The following is an 18,566-nucleotide window of genomic DNA, read 5'->3' on the forward strand; positions in this document are numbered from 1 at the left end:
ATGATGACCCCTAGAATGCGTATTTCTCTTTGTGCTGCATTTTGCATCTGACAACATATCCTAGCTTTCAGAAGATATCTGTTGAACCAGTACAAAGCCTCCGTGACGCTGGCCTAGAAAACATACGGCTATTTCATGTAGGACTTAGGGCTGTTGATCCTTTTTCATCACAAATATCCTTGGACAACTCTCCGTTCTTTTGCGTTCTTCTCTTCCTGCGTCTAACATTCGACCGAAGTGCGCCAAGTAGTTGTAAACCATGGTCCCAGAGCCAAAATTCCAATTTTTTAGCCAATCGCCCCAAACTTACGTCTCTGTCAGCCTAAGATGCGTTAGGAGCACATTCTGGTTGGAGTAAGCTTTGAATATAGTGTCTGATTCTTGATACTTATATTTTATTTACATCGTCCTTCGATCGAGGAACCCTACCAAGCAATTCTGCCGATAATACTCTTTGGGAACGCACGAACGGCCAACTTCCTCAGCTCATCCATCAACAATATTCCCAACGCCAATGCCAAAGGAATAAACCAGAACTCGATAGGTACAGGCGCAGTGCCGAATAGGGTATGGAAGCCCGGGACCTCCGTGACAAAGACAGCAATCGCAAGTGATACAGCCATAGCAAGGGGGAGCCACGGGTTCCGACGCTGTTTGCGCACGGGGTCAGCCTGCAAGATGGACATTCTTTTGTTGCGGACGGAGAGGATATTGCCCCATTGCAGCATCACGAGACTAACAAAGTAGACGCCTTGGCCGACACTGTTGAAATGGGTTAACTCATCCTGACTGTATCCATAGAACCCATCTGTGTATTTCTCGAAGGCGAACACGAGGGCATGAAACGGGATTCCTGCTTTCTTGTACATATAGAGGAAGAACATGGAATGTGCACAGACTGTTTCCATGACACCCACGAAGAGGTAAGACTGGCCGTAGATCTTCAGATTGATCAGGTGGTCCTTTAGATGGTTGCGTGGGGGAACGGCGAGAAGGTCGAATTCCTCCTTCTCCATAATGAGGGAAAGAGACAGGAACAGGTCCGTGAACACGCAAATGATGATCATGAGGAAGGAACTCAAAGGCAGAGGGACACCAAAGAACACATTCATCAACACCGGCCAGATCTCGGACCAGCTACCAGCAGGTAACAAGTACGCAATAAGCTTCTGAAGGTTCTGGAATACAAGCCGGCCGAGCCGGATGGCTTCGACGATGGAGTCAAATTTATCCATGAGGATCAAGTCTGCAGCTTCGATAGCGACATCGCTTCCCGAAGCGACTGCAATTCCGATGTCTGCAGCGCGTAGGGCTGGGGCATCATTGACTCCATCGCCAGTCACAGCAACAACGTTGTTTCGGGATTTAAGCTCCTCCACGATGCGCAGCTTCTGCTCTGGTGATGTACGTGCAAAAACGATCTCCTCGTATTTGGAGATAATATCCCACTGCTCCTCATTCAATGACGACATATGAGAGCCATCGACAAGGAGACTGCGGCGCGATTGAAGCATTGTTTTCTCATCATCGTCGCTAGAGTCATGTCGCAAGTCGCTTATCGTGTCAGGACTGACATTGTCGCTAAATAATCCTATCTCCCTCGCAATGGCGGCCGCGGTCAGACCAAAATCTCCTGTTACCATGAAAAACCTGGCCCCGGCACGTCGACAAGAGGCAATCGTTTGGGCAGTCTCCGGACGGGGCGGATCAACTATTCCAACAATTCCAATGATGGTCAGCTCCTGCACAGCTTCGGCCAGCACCTCGTCGTTGAAATCATTCGTCCCGATGGTAGCCCGTGGAAGATAGTACCGCTGGCAGAGCAAAATCACGCGTTCCGCCCTCCTGGCCAACTCGGCTTGGAATTCTGATAACTTCCCTCGAGCGGCCTCGTCTAAAGGCTTGATTTTATTATCAGCGCCTGATAGGTATGAGCTGCACCTGGGGAGAAGCACATCGGGTGCACCTTTTACAATCACAAGATGCTTGTTGATCGAAGTGGGATCTCTGTGCATTGTAAGGGCCCATTTGTTTTTCGAGTTAAAGGGGATCTGATGGATCCGTTCAAATTGTGACGTTTTCTCGGTATCATTTGGGGCGATTGATTCTGCGAATCGTAAGACTGCAGCATCCGTGGCATTTCCTGATACCTCTCGCTCATTTATTGGCAGTGACATCGAGGCAGGCTCGAAGAAAGCATCGTTGCACAAGCTTGATGCGCGCAGTAAAGGCACAAGAGAAGCGGGAAGACCACTTCGTCCCAGGGTGAACAGTTTGTCGACCTCGAACCTTTGGTCAAGTAATCCAACCGACTTGACAGACATCTTGTTCTGTGTGAGGGTACCAGTTTTGTCCGAGCAAATGACGTTCACGCAACCCAGAGTTTCGACTGTCGCAAGACCCTTGGGGAGGATGTTGACCTTCTTCATTCGTTTCGCAATGATCATAAGTGTAAGAGCCACACCAACAGGCATGCCTTCAGGAATAAAAGCGACAACACAACCCATGATATTGTTTAACATCGCCACCACACCCATGTATTGAGGGTGGTCGACGCGTAGCCAGCCCGCCCAGGTCAACAATATAGCCAATACAAGGGTCAGTGTCAGACAGATGATGATCCGCACAAAACGTGTGATTTCCTTTTGAATCAAGGTCGGCTTTTGCTTGACTGCGGTTGTTGTCTTTGCGATACGTCCCATAACCGAACGACTTCCAGTGAGCACCACCACGCCCACGGCATTGCCATTTGTAACACCTGTACCCATGAAGGCAATGTTCCGAGTTTCGAGGAAATTGTTGTCGGTGGACTCTGTTGCGCCTTCAACTTCATCCGACTCTCCCGTCAGAACAGCACGGTCAAAGCGGACATCCCCTGAACTTTGAACTATGCGCATGTCCGCGGGAACCTTGTTACCGATGGAAACAGTTACTATATCACCAGTGACGAGTTCTGTCGACGGGACCCGGATTTGTTTTCCATCGCGCAGGACGAGGGTTTCGGACGGGAGAAGGTTGAGAATTGAGTTCATCACATGCTTTGTCGACCAGTCTTGGAAGGCTGAGAAAGATGCCTGTAGAAGGATGACGATAATGACGAGGATGGCCATGGCGAGGTTGGGGATGGAAGGAGGATTGCTCAGGGGCTTCCAACACAGGAAGAAGACAATGACACCAACCCACAGAACTGAGCAGAAGCCACCGAAGACATACCCCAGGATCTTCTTCACATAGTTCTCACGGTAGCGGGAGATGAGGTTCTTGCCATCTCGCTGAAGGCGAGTGGAAACAGCCGAATCACTCAGGCCATATCTGAGGTCGACGTTGAATTCCTGGCACAATTTCTCCGTGCTGAGCAGATGGAAGTCCAAGGTCTCGAAGTAATCATAATCCGGGTGCTTTTCCTTCTCGTGCTTCAGTTTAATCGCCTCCTCTCTGGCCTTCTGCGTCTCCGATATTTGGAAGGAAACGGTTCGAAATTCGATGGGGATCCCGGTAGTGCTAGGGTTTTGAAAACCACTCCGGGAGCTTCGAATAGTATCCTGGCTCACGGAACGATGTAGGCCCTGTCTAGGGCGGTAGATACCCCGTGAGGGCTCTGGAGGAAGTGGCCCATCGAATCTGATGCGGCCACGGGCACCCTCAGGGTCCTTTTCTGCTGGAGACTCCGTGGTGGAAGCTAACTGGTCCATATAGACGGTCCTGACTGAAAAAGGAGCAAAAGTAAAATACACACGAATAGATTGAATAGTGCACGTCCATCATGGATGACTCTCTGCCATTATATAGTACAGGATTTTTTCCGATAGCCCCCATCGACTATGCCAAAGGCGACAGAAGAGCGATTCCATGACAGGATGTAACGACAGTGGGGGAGCCATAGTCCAGACATAGTCCCAGGTACCGTCCAGCGATGTCGGACAGGGCGTAAAGGAGTGGGAAAGGGTCAGAAGCGAAGCGGCGAGGCGGGTTACCCTTTTGGGCGAACGATGGCTGCGGGAATTTTCCCAGCCACACAGCGGGCGAGACCAAGCTCAATTTAGCTCGTCAGGCATTCCGTACCTTAATATGACCGTCACCGGCTCTGACAACGACTCTTGGCCGATTGGCAGGCAACTCTAGGGGAAAATCCCGCATACTCTGCTTAATCAAATCACCCACTCTCTACTCTGAATCTGGTTTCTATGCGGTTTTTATCCCAACGAATCGATAAACCGCAGTCACAAGAGCCCTTAGCGAGCTTGCGCCATTTATTTAGTAATTGATATCCCGGCTCACCTATCTCGTGGGAAATGAAAGCAGTCAATCCTTTTCCAGGCCGAAATGGGCAGGTGATAAATCGGACATGCATCCAGGAGGATTTTCACGATCACACGCGGGATGAGTTGGTTGATTCTGTTACGAGATGATAACCCATGGATTAAAGCGAACTCTAGCCGAAGGCATAGAAGATTCTTACGAGACTTTCCAGGGTCAACCACTTTCTGCTCTGCGTGTGACGGTTCAAATGCAGAGGCTTTAATCAGCCAGTACTCATGACTCTGTACATACGGTTGGATAGGATTTCTCACGCAACATCTGCGTAACCCTGGTAAGGGGCGCCAAAGCTGGTATAAAGGCAATGGATCTTCTATTCGATTTATCTTCGTCTCATTTGTATTGTTACTCGTATGAACTATGGCGTTGAGAGATTATGCCTCCCATCATCATCATCACCGAATAGAGCCTCGCGATCCTAAATCCCACTCGCATCTCTTCACCGGCCTTTCTAACATAATTACACGCTGCCGGACGAACAAATTTGAATCCAGTAGTTTCGAAAAGGTGGCCTTGCTGCCCTCGAGCACTCCTTCTTCCCTCTCAGACAAATACGGATCTTGTACCGACATTCTTCACTACGGTTCCCAAAGTTCGGTCAGGGTATACGCAAAGAGTTTTCCAAGCGCGTCTTGCCGCAATCAGGCAGTTCATGTAATAAAAGTCTTCCGGCGATCCTCCAATCCGGCGGTGTTAAACCGACAGCTTTTCGAGCAGTCCCTCGCCTCCACCGTGTCGCATCCCAATATCCTCCGAGCGCTTGACGTCCTCCATAACAACCAGCGAGAGCCCTGTCTCGTTACTGAGTACTGTGCTGGGGGTGACCTCAAGACACTTATATCCACGTACGGGACATTGGACGCTCTCGAGGCAGACTGCTTCTTTAAACAAATTATGCGTGCGGTTTCTTACCTCCACGATAACGCAGTCGCGCACCGGGATATAAAGACAGAGAATATCCTGCTCACCGCACATGGAGCCGTCAAATTGACTGACTTTGGCAGTGCGCAATGGCTCAGTGAAGAGACTGGGAAAGATATAGAGCAAACCGGCTTTCCTCTTGAAACAACAGCCTCCTCTCCTCCACGGAAGCTAGCTGGAACTCTTCCTTACCTTCCTCCGGAAGAGCTTAGTGAGCCTGTATCTGATCCACGACCTGGCGATATTTGGGCCGCTGGCTTGGTTTACATGGCTATGAGATGTGGTTACCTTCTATGGAGAATGCCATGTACCGTGGAAGACACTGGGTTCAAGGCGTACCTCCGAGGTCGGCAATCCTGCCATGGCTACCGGCCCATTGAAGATCTGAATAAGGTATCTATAATTTACTAGATGCGTTAACTCTTGATTAACTGGCTAGTAGACCAGCTGTCAGAACGTCATTTACGCCATGTTATGTCCTATTCATTCTCGTCGAATAGTAGCGTCTGACGTACTCCGTTCGGAATGGGTGTACGGGATACATGTTTGTGACCCTGGAGACATGGGCTGGTAGTCTGTACGTGGATTTGGTCCCAGATTTATGTATTAAACTTGGTAGGTCACAATACCACTTTATATCTATATTTGGTAGACATGGTACGTGGTTAGACTAGATGGATCCAATAGTTCTCCATATTCTCCTAATTATATCGCTTATATACACCAGGGCCGACTTCATAGGAGACGAAAGCTATTATCGCAAGGCCCAAAAGTTGGTTGACTGCGCAAGGAACAGTTCGGTGGTCTCCACATTTCGAACCCTTCTTACTATAATACCAGAGTTCTATGTTTCTGGAAGTTCTATAGGGCCCTTGAACGATAACTAGTATCCCGCTAGGTGTGATGGCGCTCTACCGTTAATAGTATTAGAGAGATACATAGAGCGCTTATCCTCACCACGATACTTACCCCAAGAATGTGCTTATCGCATCAGGTAAGAGTATTGTGTAGATTTGTTTCAGTGTTGCGACAACTTTTACATATATGGGCGTACGTGAGTGAGAAATAGTACGCGAATGGAGTTTGGCCATTTTTTTTTGTGTGCCGTCATCACCTCAAATATCAGAAGCTCTCGTATTTTCCAGAAAGATGGCCAAAGGGCCTGCCTTCGAACATGAAATATTTTCGAGTCAGTAACACACGAAAGGCAATTTTAACCTAGAAACGATCTCTGTCCCCCGGAAATACGGTGAGGAAAGTAATTAAGGCTATGCAAGAGGACTCTGCTGTACCAGCTCGGTATAGGATCCCTTTAATTTAAGCTAGACACCGCACAAGGGAATACCCACGAGGCCCTCATTTTGTCCACACATACTCTTGGCTTCTCCTATAGATTGCTATTTAACGCGCATTCGAACTACCTCCCCATTGTCAACAACTGGTCCAGCCTTTACCCTTCGGCGAGCAGTCGAGATCTCGGCCTTGGCTATATGTCGTAACATCCAGTCGATCACCGCAGCATCGTCCCGCACATCAAACGGGTTGCGCAAAAGCACAGTAGGAGGGAACCAAGGGACAAGGCGATAATCCCCCTCGGGTTCTTTCTGATAGCTGTAAATCTTAAAGGCACGGCCCTGCACGACGATTGCCCAACATTGTTGAACCTCGCTGCTCAAACCCCGCAACGAGTCTCCAAGCTCTCCTAGAGACGTATAGATAGGATCAGATGACCGACTGGCGTTGACGTACATGTGGTCGACTACCCGTCGGTCCCCGGGGAAATCGCTCTGAATACGGGTGATAATGGCATCCACGCGAGTGTCGTTCCGGTGTTGTCCGAATGAAACCCCGTAACCGTTCTGTGGCGAGTAATAGTAATTCAGGACTGCGGCTACCATGGCCTGGACGGCGTTGTTACTCTCTGGATCATCTTCCACGTGTCGAACTAGTTCGTCAATGATCGGGATGGCGAGGTAAATGGCCATTCTTACTTAGATGCAGGATCTTTAAGCTGAGTGAATGGGCGGGGTTATCCAGAGTTTATATTCTTTATAGCGTCACGATGTTGAAGTCAACAAAGGATGGAGTCGCACAGATACTCGGCCGATATCCTTTCAGTATATTAGAGGCCGGGTCCCCAAGTAATGTGGCTTGACAAGCTGGGCTCGTTAACTGGGTAGGCTCTCAGTCAATGCAGACGCCTTACGTTGAGCTTTGAACCGAGATGGTAAGTGGAGTCTATTTTTGGCATCTTGCCCATTTACTGCGGCTTAAGTATCTTAATACTATTAGGTACTAGCTATAGTTTCCCTTTGTCAACTGCCGGTTATAGAATTTTGTACTATCACCTTTTCAAACACGGTCAATTAGCTTTCAGCTGGTGGCATTCAAGCCTATAAATAATTACATAGCATAAACTTGATCTGAACAAATAAACAATTCAAAATGTTTACAGGCGCAACAGACCAGCTGCTTACAATCTCGCCTGAGGCCCGATAGCCTTGCTCGCAGGAGCAACTTCGACCATCATCTTGCCCGTATTTGCACCCGCGTAGAGGTTCACCAAACTCTGAGGCGCAGACTCCAGTCCACCAGGGACGATGTGGTCCTTGCGCTTGAGTTTACCCTGGGACAGCCACATCCCGAGGTCTCTCAGTGCGACAGGATATTTCTTTGCATAGTCAAAGACGATGAACCCCTTCATCAAGACTCGTTGGGACTAAGGGAAAAAACATCAGCTGTGGTCCTCCAGCGGCGAACGGGGTAGTAAACTCACAATAACGTTCATGAAACTAGAAGGGCCCTGCGGTTTGGCAGCATTATACTGGCTGATGGCGCCGCAGATAACAAAGCGGGAGTCGCGCGCCGCGCGAGCGAGACACGCATCGAGGATCTCGCCTCCAACATTATCGAAGAAAACATCGATGTACTCGGGGGTAGCCTCCTTCAGCTGCTTCTTCCAGTCCTTATCCTTGTAGTTGATGGCGGCGTCAAAGCCCAGTTCCTTCCGCAGGAACTCACACTTGTCAGCACTACCAGCCAGACCGACCACCCTCTTCGCCCCCTTGATCTTCGCAATCTGTCCCGCAACCATGCCCGTCGCGCCCGCTGCACCAGACACGACGACAGTATCGCCCGGCTTGGGCTGACCGACCTCCGTCATTCCGAAATAGGCAGTCAGCCCCGTCATGCCAAGCACCGACATAGCGTCGGTGGGAAGGCAACCGGCCGGGACGGTGATTTTTTGGGCCTCCTTGACAGACATCAGGGCGTACTCCTGCCAGCCTGAGTAGGCGATCACCCAGTCTCCAACTTTGTACTGGGACTTGACCTTGGACCCCACGCCGATGACCTGGGCGATGCTCTGGCCGCGCATGACTGCGCCTAGCTCGACGGGGGCGATGTAGGACCGCTTAGCTGTCAGCCATTGCCGCATCGCCGGGTCAAGGGACAGGTAGTGCGCGCGGACGAGGATTTTGTCATCGGGCACATTGTCCGGGATGGTGGTTGTGTTGAGCTTGAAGGTCCCGGTTGATAGGGACGGGTCGATCGCCGGAGAGGGCGTGTTGGCGTAGAGAATTTGGCGGTTTGTGATGGGCATGTTGGAATTCTGCAATGTTCACTGAATATAGGGAGAGTTGTGTGAGTGAAATGGGTCGAATCGCAGAAAAATTCCTGCTCGAGAGGGGATTGAGGCTAGAAGCTGGAAGCTGCAAAGTACCTCGGATGTTTCAGTTGGAGCCGAGATCGCCTCGATGTTCACTAATCTGGGTCTCAGGAGTTATGGTGGGTAACTTTGTTATAGATTATTAGATTGAAGCGCAGATAATAGATATCTCTACCAAGATCACTTAGTCGTACCAAGGAGGGAGTAAATTCAGGTGCGAAGGTAATCAAATCGAGGTGTTCATATTTAGATTACTCAGCATTATGTATAAACTGCATATGACGTAGTTATGCACCATTTATCGATAAGCCTGGAAATATATTCACGTCGACTCAACAGGTAGTAATTCATTGCGTGCTGGCGTTACGAAGGATCGTATCTTCATCGTTGCGTTATTGTATGTCCGATTCAAGCTTCCATCCCTTCTTTCATAGTTTGCCACCAGTGATATCCAGGGACCGTGTCCAGATCGTCGTTTGTCATCGAATCCATTTGACGTCATGGCTTCCACAGATGATGTCGGAGGCAATGAACTGACCCAAATGCTATTATTTATATCAAAATCAAGACAGTCCGGTCCAAAGTCGAGTCCTCAACCATTCAATCCTGTCAGAACTACCAAAACATAGCTACAATGAGCAGCTCTCAGCCTCCTTACTACGCCTCAACTTTCGGCGATCCCACCCAACACCCCAAAGGCTCTGCCCCCATTGGCACGCAGGTGGGTACTACCAGTACTGGCGACGCCGAAACAGGCCCTGCTCCAACCACCGCTGGACCGCATCAATCTGACATGATAAACAAGATGGATCCACGCGTGGATAGCGACCTGAACAATCGGGCGCAATACGCACCATGAACCACTACATCCGGCAACGCGCATCCACAAGCCACGCAGGATGCGTCTTTGAACGACACCTCCAATGCTGGTCCTCATAAATCAGCTTTGATGAACAAGCTTGACCCCCGCGTGGACAGCAAGTCTGGCGAAATGACCACCAAGTCTACCAACCAGACCGGCTCGGGCGCCAGACGGACGCACACCGATACCTCCGGGTCGCACTCTAGCACTGGCGGTATGGGGCATTATGATTCTCCAGCACCGTACAGTGCTGGACTCACTGGTTCCATGCCCAACGCTTGTGGATATGCGCGATCCGGTGTGCAGTACCATCAGTCCCCGTCTTCGAACTCGGCGACGGGTTCACACGGCGCCACAAAGGGCGAGGAAGTTGGTCATGGAATCAAGTCTACATTGGCCAGTATTCATGTAAGTTTTGTCGCTCTTTGGCTGCTATCGGTACGTTATCGCTGACAGAAACAGGGGGCTGGAGAATCGTTGCGGGGAAACCTCAATGCAGCCGTTGATCAGGCTGTTGGTGATAAGGAGGGCGTGGCCAAGAATGCTGGTATTGCTCAACAGGGGGAGCGGGAGATCTCGTCGGGGGAATTCCAACGAAGCCATCGCCATTGATTTGTATATGTAAATGTATTTAACTGGTCACGGTGATATATGCGGGATGAGACGATGAGACATGAATATATGAACCGTTTGGTGGCTAACACCCGCGATAACTTGAACAATCTAAAATAGTAGCGTCACTTCTTGTCATGTCGATCACTTTGCCTCCTCCGCACATAGGAACTCAGCACGGAGAGGGCGAGGGAGGAAGAGAGCCGTGTTCTTGGGAGTCTACCGAAGTAATGCTCGTTGGCATGGATCATGTGATTTATTCAGGAGTATATTGCATAAATATGATGGATTGGGACGATTCAAGAAAGCTATCCAAATCGGGTGGCGCCAAGTCGGTCATTCGACCTCATCGATTTTCCAACTTCGAGTCCTTCATCCACTTGCACTACCCCGCGACCATCGCTTTGTGATCCATCACTTCGCCCTGGTGAGTGACGTACTCGCTTTCAATCGACGTAAGAGACTTAGTAATCCTTCACCAGATCGACTCTTTTCTTTCTTTCCCCAGCATCGTGTGCCCTGCAGCTCGTGGACAAGGGTCCCGCCATGAACCACAGATACAATTCGTACAACCCAAACCGCTTCAGTGCTTCCACTTCACAAAAGACGCAACCGTGGATCAATTTACCGCATTCCAGACTAAGTTCTCCTAGTCCCAGTCATAACCACAATGTCTCTTGGGAAGCTTGATCCGGCGTAGCCGGAGGCTGTGCAGTGGAACCCTTTTTTTTTTTTACCCGCAGCCACCGACACAGCGCATTTCATAAGCGATGATGCAAATTCATAATTCCGCCTCTTGGACGGCCAAAGAATAGACAATCTTCAAAATCTTTTCTCTTGATGACCTCCCGTGGCGAGATACAATCTTCTGTTTGCATATGGCACCAAATGGACAGAGAGTCCGTGCTATGAACGGTGGATCGAAACTATCTGCCCCATACGAATACGACGGCCCATTATCAGCGTCATTCTGGCTCCATCTCAAACATTCTAGTCGTTAGTGCTGCTCCATCGTACCCCAATAATAACGGCTCGTCACATGTGATCGTACTCGTATGCTCCGATTCTTTTCTGCTTTGCATTATTAACGCCGTTTTTCTTCTAATCTTGCTTCCGTTCAAGTCTAGCATCTCTCCCGATCCGAGCTCTCGTGCCCCTGCATGGTGTGACCCAGCTTCCCTCCGCGTATTACATCCACAATGGCCGTCCCTCCAGCTGCGAGTGAAGGCCATGACGCGGCCAATTCGCTCGTAGAACCGTCGCCGGTACCCGGCCATTCTGCCCCAGTTACAGTTATGGGCTCTAGTTCCGACAGCGAGGAACAAGCGCTCCACCCCGAGGATGCCGCTCGAGAGGATGAAGCCGAAGAAGTCATCGGCTTCAGCATCAGTCGCGCTCAAAGTCGTATGAAGGCCCGTCGGACGCCCGCGGAAGAAAAGAACCGTGTAATGGAACGCAATGACGGATACTTTTCGTCCGTTCCGGATACAGTTGGCTCCGATGGTCTATTTGTGTCCGAGATCTCTGAAGAGCCGGAGGCTCTACAGGAAGCCGGTCAGCACGGCGCTGACCGTACCCGGCCTGCGGAAGGATCAGTGACCTCCAAGGATAGCGGCGGTCGATCAGGCTTCACCCGGTCGATCCTGAAGAACGGCCTCCCTCTGCGGCCCCGAGCGTGGTCTGGTGACACTGTGAAGAAATTCCTCCCGGACCTCGGATCGTTGACGAAACGACCCTCCATTTCCTTTCGTTCGGGTGCATCGGAGAAACGCTCCCGTAGTCAAACACTGAAAGCGTCCCCGTCTAGGTTGGCGATAGACCAGGAGGACTCGTCTCCTGCCCGATCACATCGACGCTCGTTCACTACCCCGAATACAAATGGAGAAGTGGTCGATGAGCCAATCTCGGATCTCAAGCCACTGGGAGATCAACTTACGGCGAAATATTCGTACGCCCGCAGACCCAGTGCGACAGTATCAGGAGCTCCGCCTATGCTCCGGAGGTCTTCCTCAGACCATTCATTATACCTCAGAGCATCCTCGACCGCATCGTCCCTCGAACAACGACCCCGGTATGAGCATGTGCACTCCCAAGTCAACAGTCGATTCAAGGCCATCAAGGACAGTCTTCAGGACTCGAGCAGTCGTCTCCTGAGCATGCCCACGTTGCATCTGCAAGATCTGCGCAGCGATTGGGGCTATAAGCCGTTTATGAGTGACGTCACCCATCGCAAAGGAAATAACTATGCCGATGAACCACGATCAATTCACGAATCTATGGGCGAGCTGCCACAAGCTCGTGCTCGTGTGCCACGAGCGAACTCCAATACCTTACATCCCGTTTTGTCCGAGGCGATGTCCGAATTGACGGGTGATGTGGTTATCATGGGAGGATACCGCGGATCCATTTTGCGATCCGCAAAACCCCCGCAGCGTCAATTATGGGTGCCGATGAAAGTTGGCCTGAACCTTCGCAAGGTTGACCTGGAAGTTGGTCTGAATCCGGAGGATGAGGAGAACATGGAAGAGACTATCATACCATCCGGCGTGCTGTCCCACGTCGGGCCTGTCGACATATGCCGCCGGTTGATGAGGCGTCTTAGAAAATGCGACAATGCAATAAGGGGCGACCTTCGAGTGCACAATTATGGCTATGACTGGCGCTTGAGTCCTCATCTCCTATCCAAGAAACTAATCAAGTTTCTTGAAGGCCTCCCATGCAACGCACCTGGTGTACCGCGAGAGAAACGTGGTGCATATGTCGTCGCCCACAGTCTGGGAGGGCTGATTGCACGCCATGCCGTTAACCAGCGGCCCGAACTATTCGCCGGAGTGCTCTACGCAGGAGTCCCACAGCACTGCGTCAACATCCTGGGTCCTCTGCGCAACGGAGATGACGTCCTGCTGAGCTCTCGGGTGCTCACCGCGCAGGTGAATTTCACATTCCGAACGAGCTTTGCCCTTCTCCCCGAAGATGGACACTGCTTCATCGACAAACGCACTAAGGAAGAATACCGGGTGGACTTCTTCTCCGCGCAGGCTTGGGACGAGTATCGGCTTTCGCCCTGTGTCAACCAAGCCCTGCCCGCCATGACCAACAGAAGCGGGTTCAAGGACAACATCCCGCTTCTTGGGAAACGCTTCTCCTCCGTCTTGGGTAGCAAAGAAAATCTCTCCGACGAGACCATTGAAGACGAAAACACCCCACAATCCCAGAGTCCCAGCAACCGCAACAGTGCCCGTTTCAATCCCGGAGTGGGCACAGAGATTGCCGACAAAGCCGCAAACGTGGCTCCGAATGTCGACGGCGTCGTAGGTCCCACTTCCGCACGAGGCTCCTCCAACGTGAAGGCCACCACCACAGTGACCATTCCTCGCGCCACGGCCCTCGCGTATCTTGAGCGGACCCTCGCGGAGGTCCTACGTTTCAAGCAGGAACTCGCCTTCAATCCGTCCCACCAGTCCAACAACCGATACCCGCCATTCGCCGTGCTATACGGCAAGTCCGTGCCCACGGTATACGGGGCGCGCGTGTGGTCTCGCGAACAGATCAAGCACCAGGATGCGTATGATGACCTTGCGTTTGCCGCCGGGGACGGCGTCTGTCTTGCATCGGCCGCGATGCTCCCACCGGGTTACCGGATCATCAAGGACGGGCTGGTGAAGAGCGATCGCGGGCATGTCGGGCTGCTGGGTGACCTCGAAGGCACGGGCCAGTGTCTTCGCGCCCTGGTCCGTGGACGACAGGAAGGCGTCGGATACGATGCGTGATCCTGTCGGTTTCCCTCGGCTTGATTCTCCTTACGTCGATACCCTAAACCTCTCTACTCCTTGTACTATTTTCTTACGGAATTTACATTATGATGACGATAATATGACTAATGATGATCATTTTCTTTTCCATTCATGTATGAGCACTATTCGTGTCTTCGCTGGCGTCGGATATGGTTAGACCGGTGTATATACCTAGAACCTGGAAGAGCTACGGCTTTTCTTTTCTATAGCTAGCTAGACCTAGACTACTGGAATATAGGAAAGCTGTACTGAAAATATACCGGGCGCATCTTAGATTATCAACGAACCCTGCACAACCCCTCTTCATCCCAGTCTTCACTCCCAACCCCAGCTCGGACAATAAACAGCCCATCTTCGTCCCATTCTTTCTTGATCCGATACAACCTCTCATAGTTATCTCCCCAAAAAGCATCCTGAAATTTCGGCTCGTCCATATCGGCAACGTTCACATACGATCCCATACGGGACTCCAGTGACCGCAGCAGCGGCATCTGAAACATCGTCATATTCCGCCTATACTCCACCTGCTCCGCGGGCGAAGGGCTACTCGACATATTCCGTCGCAGCCACATCAACGCCAACGAGTCCCGCCACGTCGGGTGGATGGGGGTGTCCACGACGTCCTTGTTCTCTCTGACCTGGCCCCCGGAAAGCTCGAAGCCGACGTAGTCGCCCGGCCACACCTGCGAACGGGCTACTATGTCCACAATGCGCGCAGGTCCGTCAGCCTCGTAGAAGAGATCCTTAGAGAGGAAGATGCTGCCCTCGACGATATTGTCGCCCCCGATGTCCATGGCCAACGGCGTGGCCAGAAGAGCTGCCAGACTGGGTTGGAAAAGGGTTGAGTAGGTGTATGGAATGCCCAGGGCGTCGAGCTGCGCGCACAGCGGCGCGTATTGTGCGTCGACATCGGCGATCGTGGCGTTCACTGCCCAGCCGATTAGAGATACGATGGCTGTGTGATGTTGGTCAGGCATTAGGGCCAACATCACTACGACTCCGTTTTGCTTGTCGTCCAGTGCTGGATACATGCTCAGCACCGCGCGCAAGGAGCTCCAGAGTTTTTCGCGGTCAGCGGACTCGTTCGCCGGGATGGTGACATTGAGCGATACGGCGGTGGCGGGCACGTCTGAAAAGGCACGCACCGTGCTGCTCACCGCGATGCCGAAGGTGCCCCCGCCGCCCCCTCGGAGAGCCCAGAAGAGGTCCTGGTTTTGGAAGTCGTTGGCCACGACAATTTCGCCCTGTGTGGCAGGATTTAGAATGAATGGGGAGCTGTGGTGATGGTTTGCAAGGGCACGGTGGTGGCTTACCTTGGCGGTTACAACAACAAATTCTAGGGCATTGTCGGCTGGCATGCCGTAGATTGGAGATAAATAGCTGAGTCCTCCACCTTGGAGGTACCCTCCAGCAATGCCAACGGTTGAACAGATACCAGGCAAGATAAAGAAGCCTTCTTTCGCGCCAGTCTCGCTGGCATCGTGCCCGAGGATTGCGGCCCCAAGAGTAACCGCTTGTCCCATTGACTGGCTGCCACCCTGAGGGATGAAGTGTTGGGTGTGGTTGATGGACTTGAATTTGCTCAGGTTGATCTGAAGGGAGTCGGGGCCGCATGACCTTACCGAGCCGTGCCCTGTGTTCCTGACTATGAGGCGCAGGTCTCGCTCTCTTGCAAAACGGACAGTCGCTTGGACTTCCTCGACTGTCTCGGCCACGACGGCGTATAGTGGGATGCGTCCCTGCCCGCATGGTACGTCTTTAGGGGAATTGACGTAACATTCCTCATTTCTCTCCAGGGAGCTCTCAAAGTTTGGTTCTATGAGCGCGCCTGGGATTGTGTTAGGTCTTGCCTACAGAGCGAGGTCAGTGCGATTAAGGAGATACCGGGCTGTGAAATGCGCCAAAGGCAATCTTTCTCATTCGCTTTCACTTTGTCACAGCTTTCCTGGTCGTAGGTGTCCCCGTGACAGACATAGGCAATAGGCCGGAGGTGTTGTAAATGACCATTGACGGTGCGATTGAATAGGTCCCATTCCCTTGGAGTTGGCCAACAGGGATCATGAGGCCGACAGCGGCAGCGTGTTGAACGAGGGCTGCCAATGGCTATGTTAACAAGTAGCGTGGTGATGAAGAAAAAACAACTGAGCCGAGAGTACATGTTGAGTAGCTCGTCGGAATTGCGATCCGCAACACTGGATATGCAGATGTGGATATATAAATTTACCAGAGGCTGGCTAGGCTCGCAGGGTCCGGTAGACTATCGACTCTGCAAATGATGGGGATTGTATAGAAAACATGGATTTTGATTTGGCCCAGTATAGATTCCCGAGGGAGACTGCCGCTACTAACAATTGCCTGCAGGGGCTTGGTAAGATTGCAAATGATGGGGGTTGTATAGAAAACCTGGATTTGATTTCGGCCCAGTTTGCATATCGTCTGTGTTTCTAATTGGCATTATCTGACTGCCATCAGAGTTTCACAATCTTACCAAGCCCCTGCAGAAATTGTTAGTAGCGGCAGTCTCCCTCGGGAATCCACATGTACATTTGATCTCGGTGCCAATATAATCCACAAGAAGGTATTTCATATCATCATGAAACAATGCAATCTATTGGTTCTTTTGTGCCACTGCCCCAGGCAAGAGATAGCCCAAAATGCCGATAATATGATTAGATAAACAGAAAAATGTGTGAAGAGAAAAGAAAGAAGAAAGAAGAGCACAAAAAGAATACACGCCGATTCCAACAAGACAAGAATGAAAGGGAGGGTAGGAAACTTCGCTGTCTAACCAGTTCTCGAGTTGGCGATGTTGAGGACAAGGATATCGGCCGCGCCAACCTTAATCAACTCATCCATGACAGTGGCGATCTTCTTCTTCTCCACCATAGAGCTCACCGCTACCCATCCTTCTTCGTCAAGGGCAGTTACGGTAGGAGCCCGCTTACCAGGGGTAATGCTGCATGCAGTCGATAGTTCGGCGCGAGGGATATTGTACTGGCAGAGCACATACTTTTGGGCCGCTGAGAGGAGGAAGACAGGTCAGCTGGTTGGGCCGGCAAAGGCAAGCCACAAGGCAAGGGGCGACGTACTGATAACCCCGCGGATACGCGAGCTGATCAGATCCACAAGAGGGTTCTTTGTGTTCCTAGACTTCACCAGAACAGAAGTGCTCTCGACCACGGTATCGATGGCCTTCAGACCGGCAGCCTTCATGGTCTCACCGGACTCTATGATTGACGGTCAGCTGCAACAAAAAAAAAGCCACACATTATTTCCAATTCAACTTACCAACAAGATCAACGATGCCATCGGCGACACCAAGAGCGCACGCAGCCTCGACGCTACCACCCACGTACTTGATCTTGGTGCGAAGATCGAAGCCACCTCCTGCGCGCGCAAGCTTGTTGGGCTCTCCGTTGCTTTCAAGGTTAGCAAAGAAGGCCTCGGTGAGGCCAGTGAAGCTGGTAACGACATTCTTGCCAACTAGGTCTTTGGCTTGGTTCATGTCACCCTTCTGGGGCACCTGCACCTGCAGCTTGCAGCCTCCGAAGCCCAGATCCATGATCTCTTCCACGCCAGAGGTCTCGCCGCGAGGGAGCTGCGAATCATGTTCAGCGATCTGATCGCGGCCGGTAATACCGATGTCAACGCGACCCTCGCCAACGAAGGTGGGGATGTCAGCGGCAGGGAGGAAGATGAGTGCGACAGGAAGGTTCTTGACCAGCGCAATGTCAAGACGAGTCTCGCGGCGGAATTGAATATCCGCACCCGAAAGGAGATCCAAAGTCGCTTGCTGAAGGCGACCCTCTGTATGGAGTGAATTGTATTAGACTGCGTGGCCTTTGAGTGTTTAGGGGTATGTAGATCGGAGGGAGCGGGACGGGAGTTGAGTCACTGGGGTTACTTGCTTTTGGGGACAGCGAAGAGAAGTCTTCCCTCGAGGCTGCAGAGACCCGTTAGCTATAGTCTTCCAGTGAAAGCAACGCCTACAGAAAAAGGGGCTTTGGTATGTGGGAGGGCAGTTGACTCACTGGTTGACAAGATCCATCTTGGACGATCAATGCGCGGGGTAGATTGATAGAGAGAAGACGGAGGATGAAGGAAGCCCGGGGCAGAAAATCAGGCTCTATATATGATGCAGAATGTACTGGTTTATAAACGAATCTCCGCAAACCGCGAAGAGTCTCAAACGGGCCCAATTGAGGGGAGCGAGTGAAGCGAACGATGGTGAGGACTGAATGATTCACCGCGGAGCTTTTGGCAGAGTCTGAATCCGTTTGGCGGTGGAGGGGCATTGCTGCCTGTTCTTTCAGGCCACAAACTTCGGGGGCTTATGTCATGCTGTTGATGCCTCAGGCCGCAAGATAGCCCTGAACCCTCGCGTAATCGGTCT

General features: G+C 51.5%; 8 protein-coding genes across 8 annotated transcripts; 3 read left to right on the forward strand and 5 right to left on the reverse strand.

The window, feature by feature from the left end:
* Positions 1-372: 372 nt before the first annotated feature.
* On the reverse strand, positions 373-3,959 carry BDV59DRAFT_178003 (cation-translocating P-type ATPase). Its single transcript, XM_073689695.1, has one exon. The coding sequence runs from the start codon at positions 3,690-3,692 to the stop codon at positions 426-428; it is 3,267 nt and encodes a 1,088-aa protein (XP_073548070.1). The 5' UTR covers positions 3,693-3,959; the 3' UTR covers positions 373-425.
* A 5-nt stretch (positions 3,960-3,964) lies between these two features.
* BDV59DRAFT_178005 (kinase-like domain-containing protein) lies at positions 3,965-5,915 on the forward strand. The gene is made up of 2 exons (XM_073689696.1): positions 3,965-5,631; positions 5,681-5,915. Exons 1-2 carry the CDS (start codon positions 4,678-4,680, stop codon positions 5,810-5,812), a joined length of 1,086 nt encoding a protein of 361 aa, XP_073548071.1. The 5' UTR covers positions 3,965-4,677; the 3' UTR covers positions 5,813-5,915.
* A 444-nt stretch (positions 5,916-6,359) lies between these two features.
* On the reverse strand, positions 6,360-7,288 carry BDV59DRAFT_29574 (uncharacterized protein). Its single transcript, XM_073696137.1, has one exon. It carries the CDS (start codon positions 7,221-7,223, stop codon positions 6,636-6,638), a length of 588 nt encoding a protein of 195 aa, XP_073548072.1. The 5' UTR covers positions 7,224-7,288; the 3' UTR covers positions 6,360-6,635.
* Positions 7,289-7,419: 131 nt separating this feature from the next.
* On the reverse strand, positions 7,420-9,084 carry BDV59DRAFT_178008 (NADP-dependent oxidoreductase). The gene is made up of 3 exons (XM_073689697.1): positions 8,015-9,084; positions 7,538-7,957; positions 7,420-7,465 (listed from the first exon to the last, which is right to left on the reverse strand). Exons 1-2 carry the CDS (start codon positions 8,837-8,839, stop codon positions 7,712-7,714), a joined length of 1,071 nt encoding a protein of 356 aa, XP_073548073.1. The 5' UTR covers positions 8,840-9,084; the 3' UTR covers positions 7,420-7,465; positions 7,538-7,711.
* A 21-nt stretch (positions 9,085-9,105) lies between these two features.
* Positions 9,106-10,607, forward strand: dprC. The gene is made up of 2 exons (XM_073689698.1): positions 9,106-10,175; positions 10,230-10,607. Exons 1-2 carry the CDS (start codon positions 9,855-9,857, stop codon positions 10,377-10,379), a joined length of 471 nt encoding a protein of 156 aa, XP_073548074.1. The 5' UTR covers positions 9,106-9,854; the 3' UTR covers positions 10,380-10,607.
* Positions 10,608-11,217: 610 nt separating this feature from the next.
* On the forward strand, positions 11,218-14,300 carry BDV59DRAFT_29605 (uncharacterized protein). Its single transcript, XM_073696138.1, has 2 exons — positions 11,218-11,432; positions 11,507-14,300. The coding sequence occupies exon 2, from the start codon at positions 11,579-11,581 to the stop codon at positions 14,147-14,149; it is 2,571 nt and encodes an 856-aa protein (XP_073548075.1). The 5' UTR covers positions 11,218-11,432; positions 11,507-11,578; the 3' UTR covers positions 14,150-14,300.
* Positions 14,301-16,206, reverse strand: BDV59DRAFT_207807 (FAD-dependent oxidoreductase; the record flags this gene model as incomplete). Its single annotated transcript, XM_073695072.1, has 3 exons — positions 14,301-15,417; positions 15,487-16,001; positions 16,146-16,206. 3 exons carry the CDS (start codon positions 16,204-16,206, stop codon positions 14,452-14,454), a joined length of 1,542 nt encoding a protein of 513 aa, XP_073548076.1. The 3' UTR covers positions 14,301-14,451.
* Positions 16,207-16,619: 413 nt separating this feature from the next.
* Positions 16,620-18,417, reverse strand: BDV59DRAFT_29612 (ATP phosphoribosyltransferase). Its single transcript, XM_073696139.1, has 6 exons — positions 18,205-18,417; positions 18,082-18,116; positions 17,462-17,980; positions 17,263-17,400; positions 16,718-17,193; positions 16,620-16,668 (listed from the first exon to the last, which is right to left on the reverse strand). Exons 1-5 carry the CDS (start codon positions 18,219-18,221, stop codon positions 16,958-16,960), a joined length of 945 nt encoding a protein of 314 aa, XP_073548077.1. The 5' UTR covers positions 18,222-18,417; the 3' UTR covers positions 16,620-16,668; positions 16,718-16,957.
* Between the last annotated feature and the right edge of the window lie 149 nt (positions 18,418-18,566).

Source organism: Aspergillus ambiguus (assembly GCF_047715705.1).
Source record: "Aspergillus ambiguus strain CBS 117.58 unplaced genomic scaffold BDV59scaffold_15, whole genome shotgun sequence".
Lineage (NCBI taxonomy): Eukaryota > Fungi > Ascomycota > Eurotiomycetes > Eurotiales > Aspergillaceae > Aspergillus > Aspergillus ambiguus.

Coding starts and splice junctions, on each gene's coding strand:
- BDV59DRAFT_29612 (XM_073696139.1), bottom strand. Junction 17,981..18,081: donor TCTCTTCGCTGTCCCCAAAA/GCAAGTAACCCC, acceptor CACTCCATACAG/AGGGTCGCCTTCAGCAAGCG. Junction 17,194..17,262: donor GCGTATCCGCGGGGTTATCA/GTACGTCGCCCC, acceptor TCCTCCTCTCAG/CGGCCCAAAAGTATGTGCTC.
- BDV59DRAFT_178008 (XM_073689697.1), bottom strand. CDS start 8,839: ATGCCCATCACAAACCGCCAAATTCTCTACGCCAACACGCCCTCTCCG. Junction 7,958..8,014: donor CTAGTTTCATGAACGTTATT/GTGAGTTTACTA, acceptor TTTTTCCCTTAG/TCCCAACGAGTCTTGATGAA.
- BDV59DRAFT_29574 (XM_073696137.1), bottom strand. CDS start 7,223: ATGGCCATTTACCTCGCCATCCCGATCATTGACGAACTAGTTCGACAC.
- BDV59DRAFT_178003 (XM_073689695.1), bottom strand. CDS start 3,692: ATGGACCAGTTAGCTTCCACCACGGAGTCTCCAGCAGAAAAGGACCCT.
- dprC (XM_073689698.1), top strand. CDS start 9,855: ATGAACAAGCTTGACCCCCGCGTGGACAGCAAGTCTGGCGAAATGACC. Junction 10,176..10,229: donor CTACATTGGCCAGTATTCAT/GTAAGTTTTGTC, acceptor TGACAGAAACAG/GGGGCTGGAGAATCGTTGCG.
- BDV59DRAFT_29605 (XM_073696138.1), top strand. CDS start 11,579: ATGGCCGTCCCTCCAGCTGCGAGTGAAGGCCATGACGCGGCCAATTCG.
- BDV59DRAFT_178005 (XM_073689696.1), top strand. CDS start 4,678: ATGGCGTTGAGAGATTATGCCTCCCATCATCATCATCACCGAATAGAG. Junction 5,632..5,680: donor CCATTGAAGATCTGAATAAG/GTATCTATAATT, acceptor ACTGGCTAGTAG/ACCAGCTGTCAGAACGTCAT.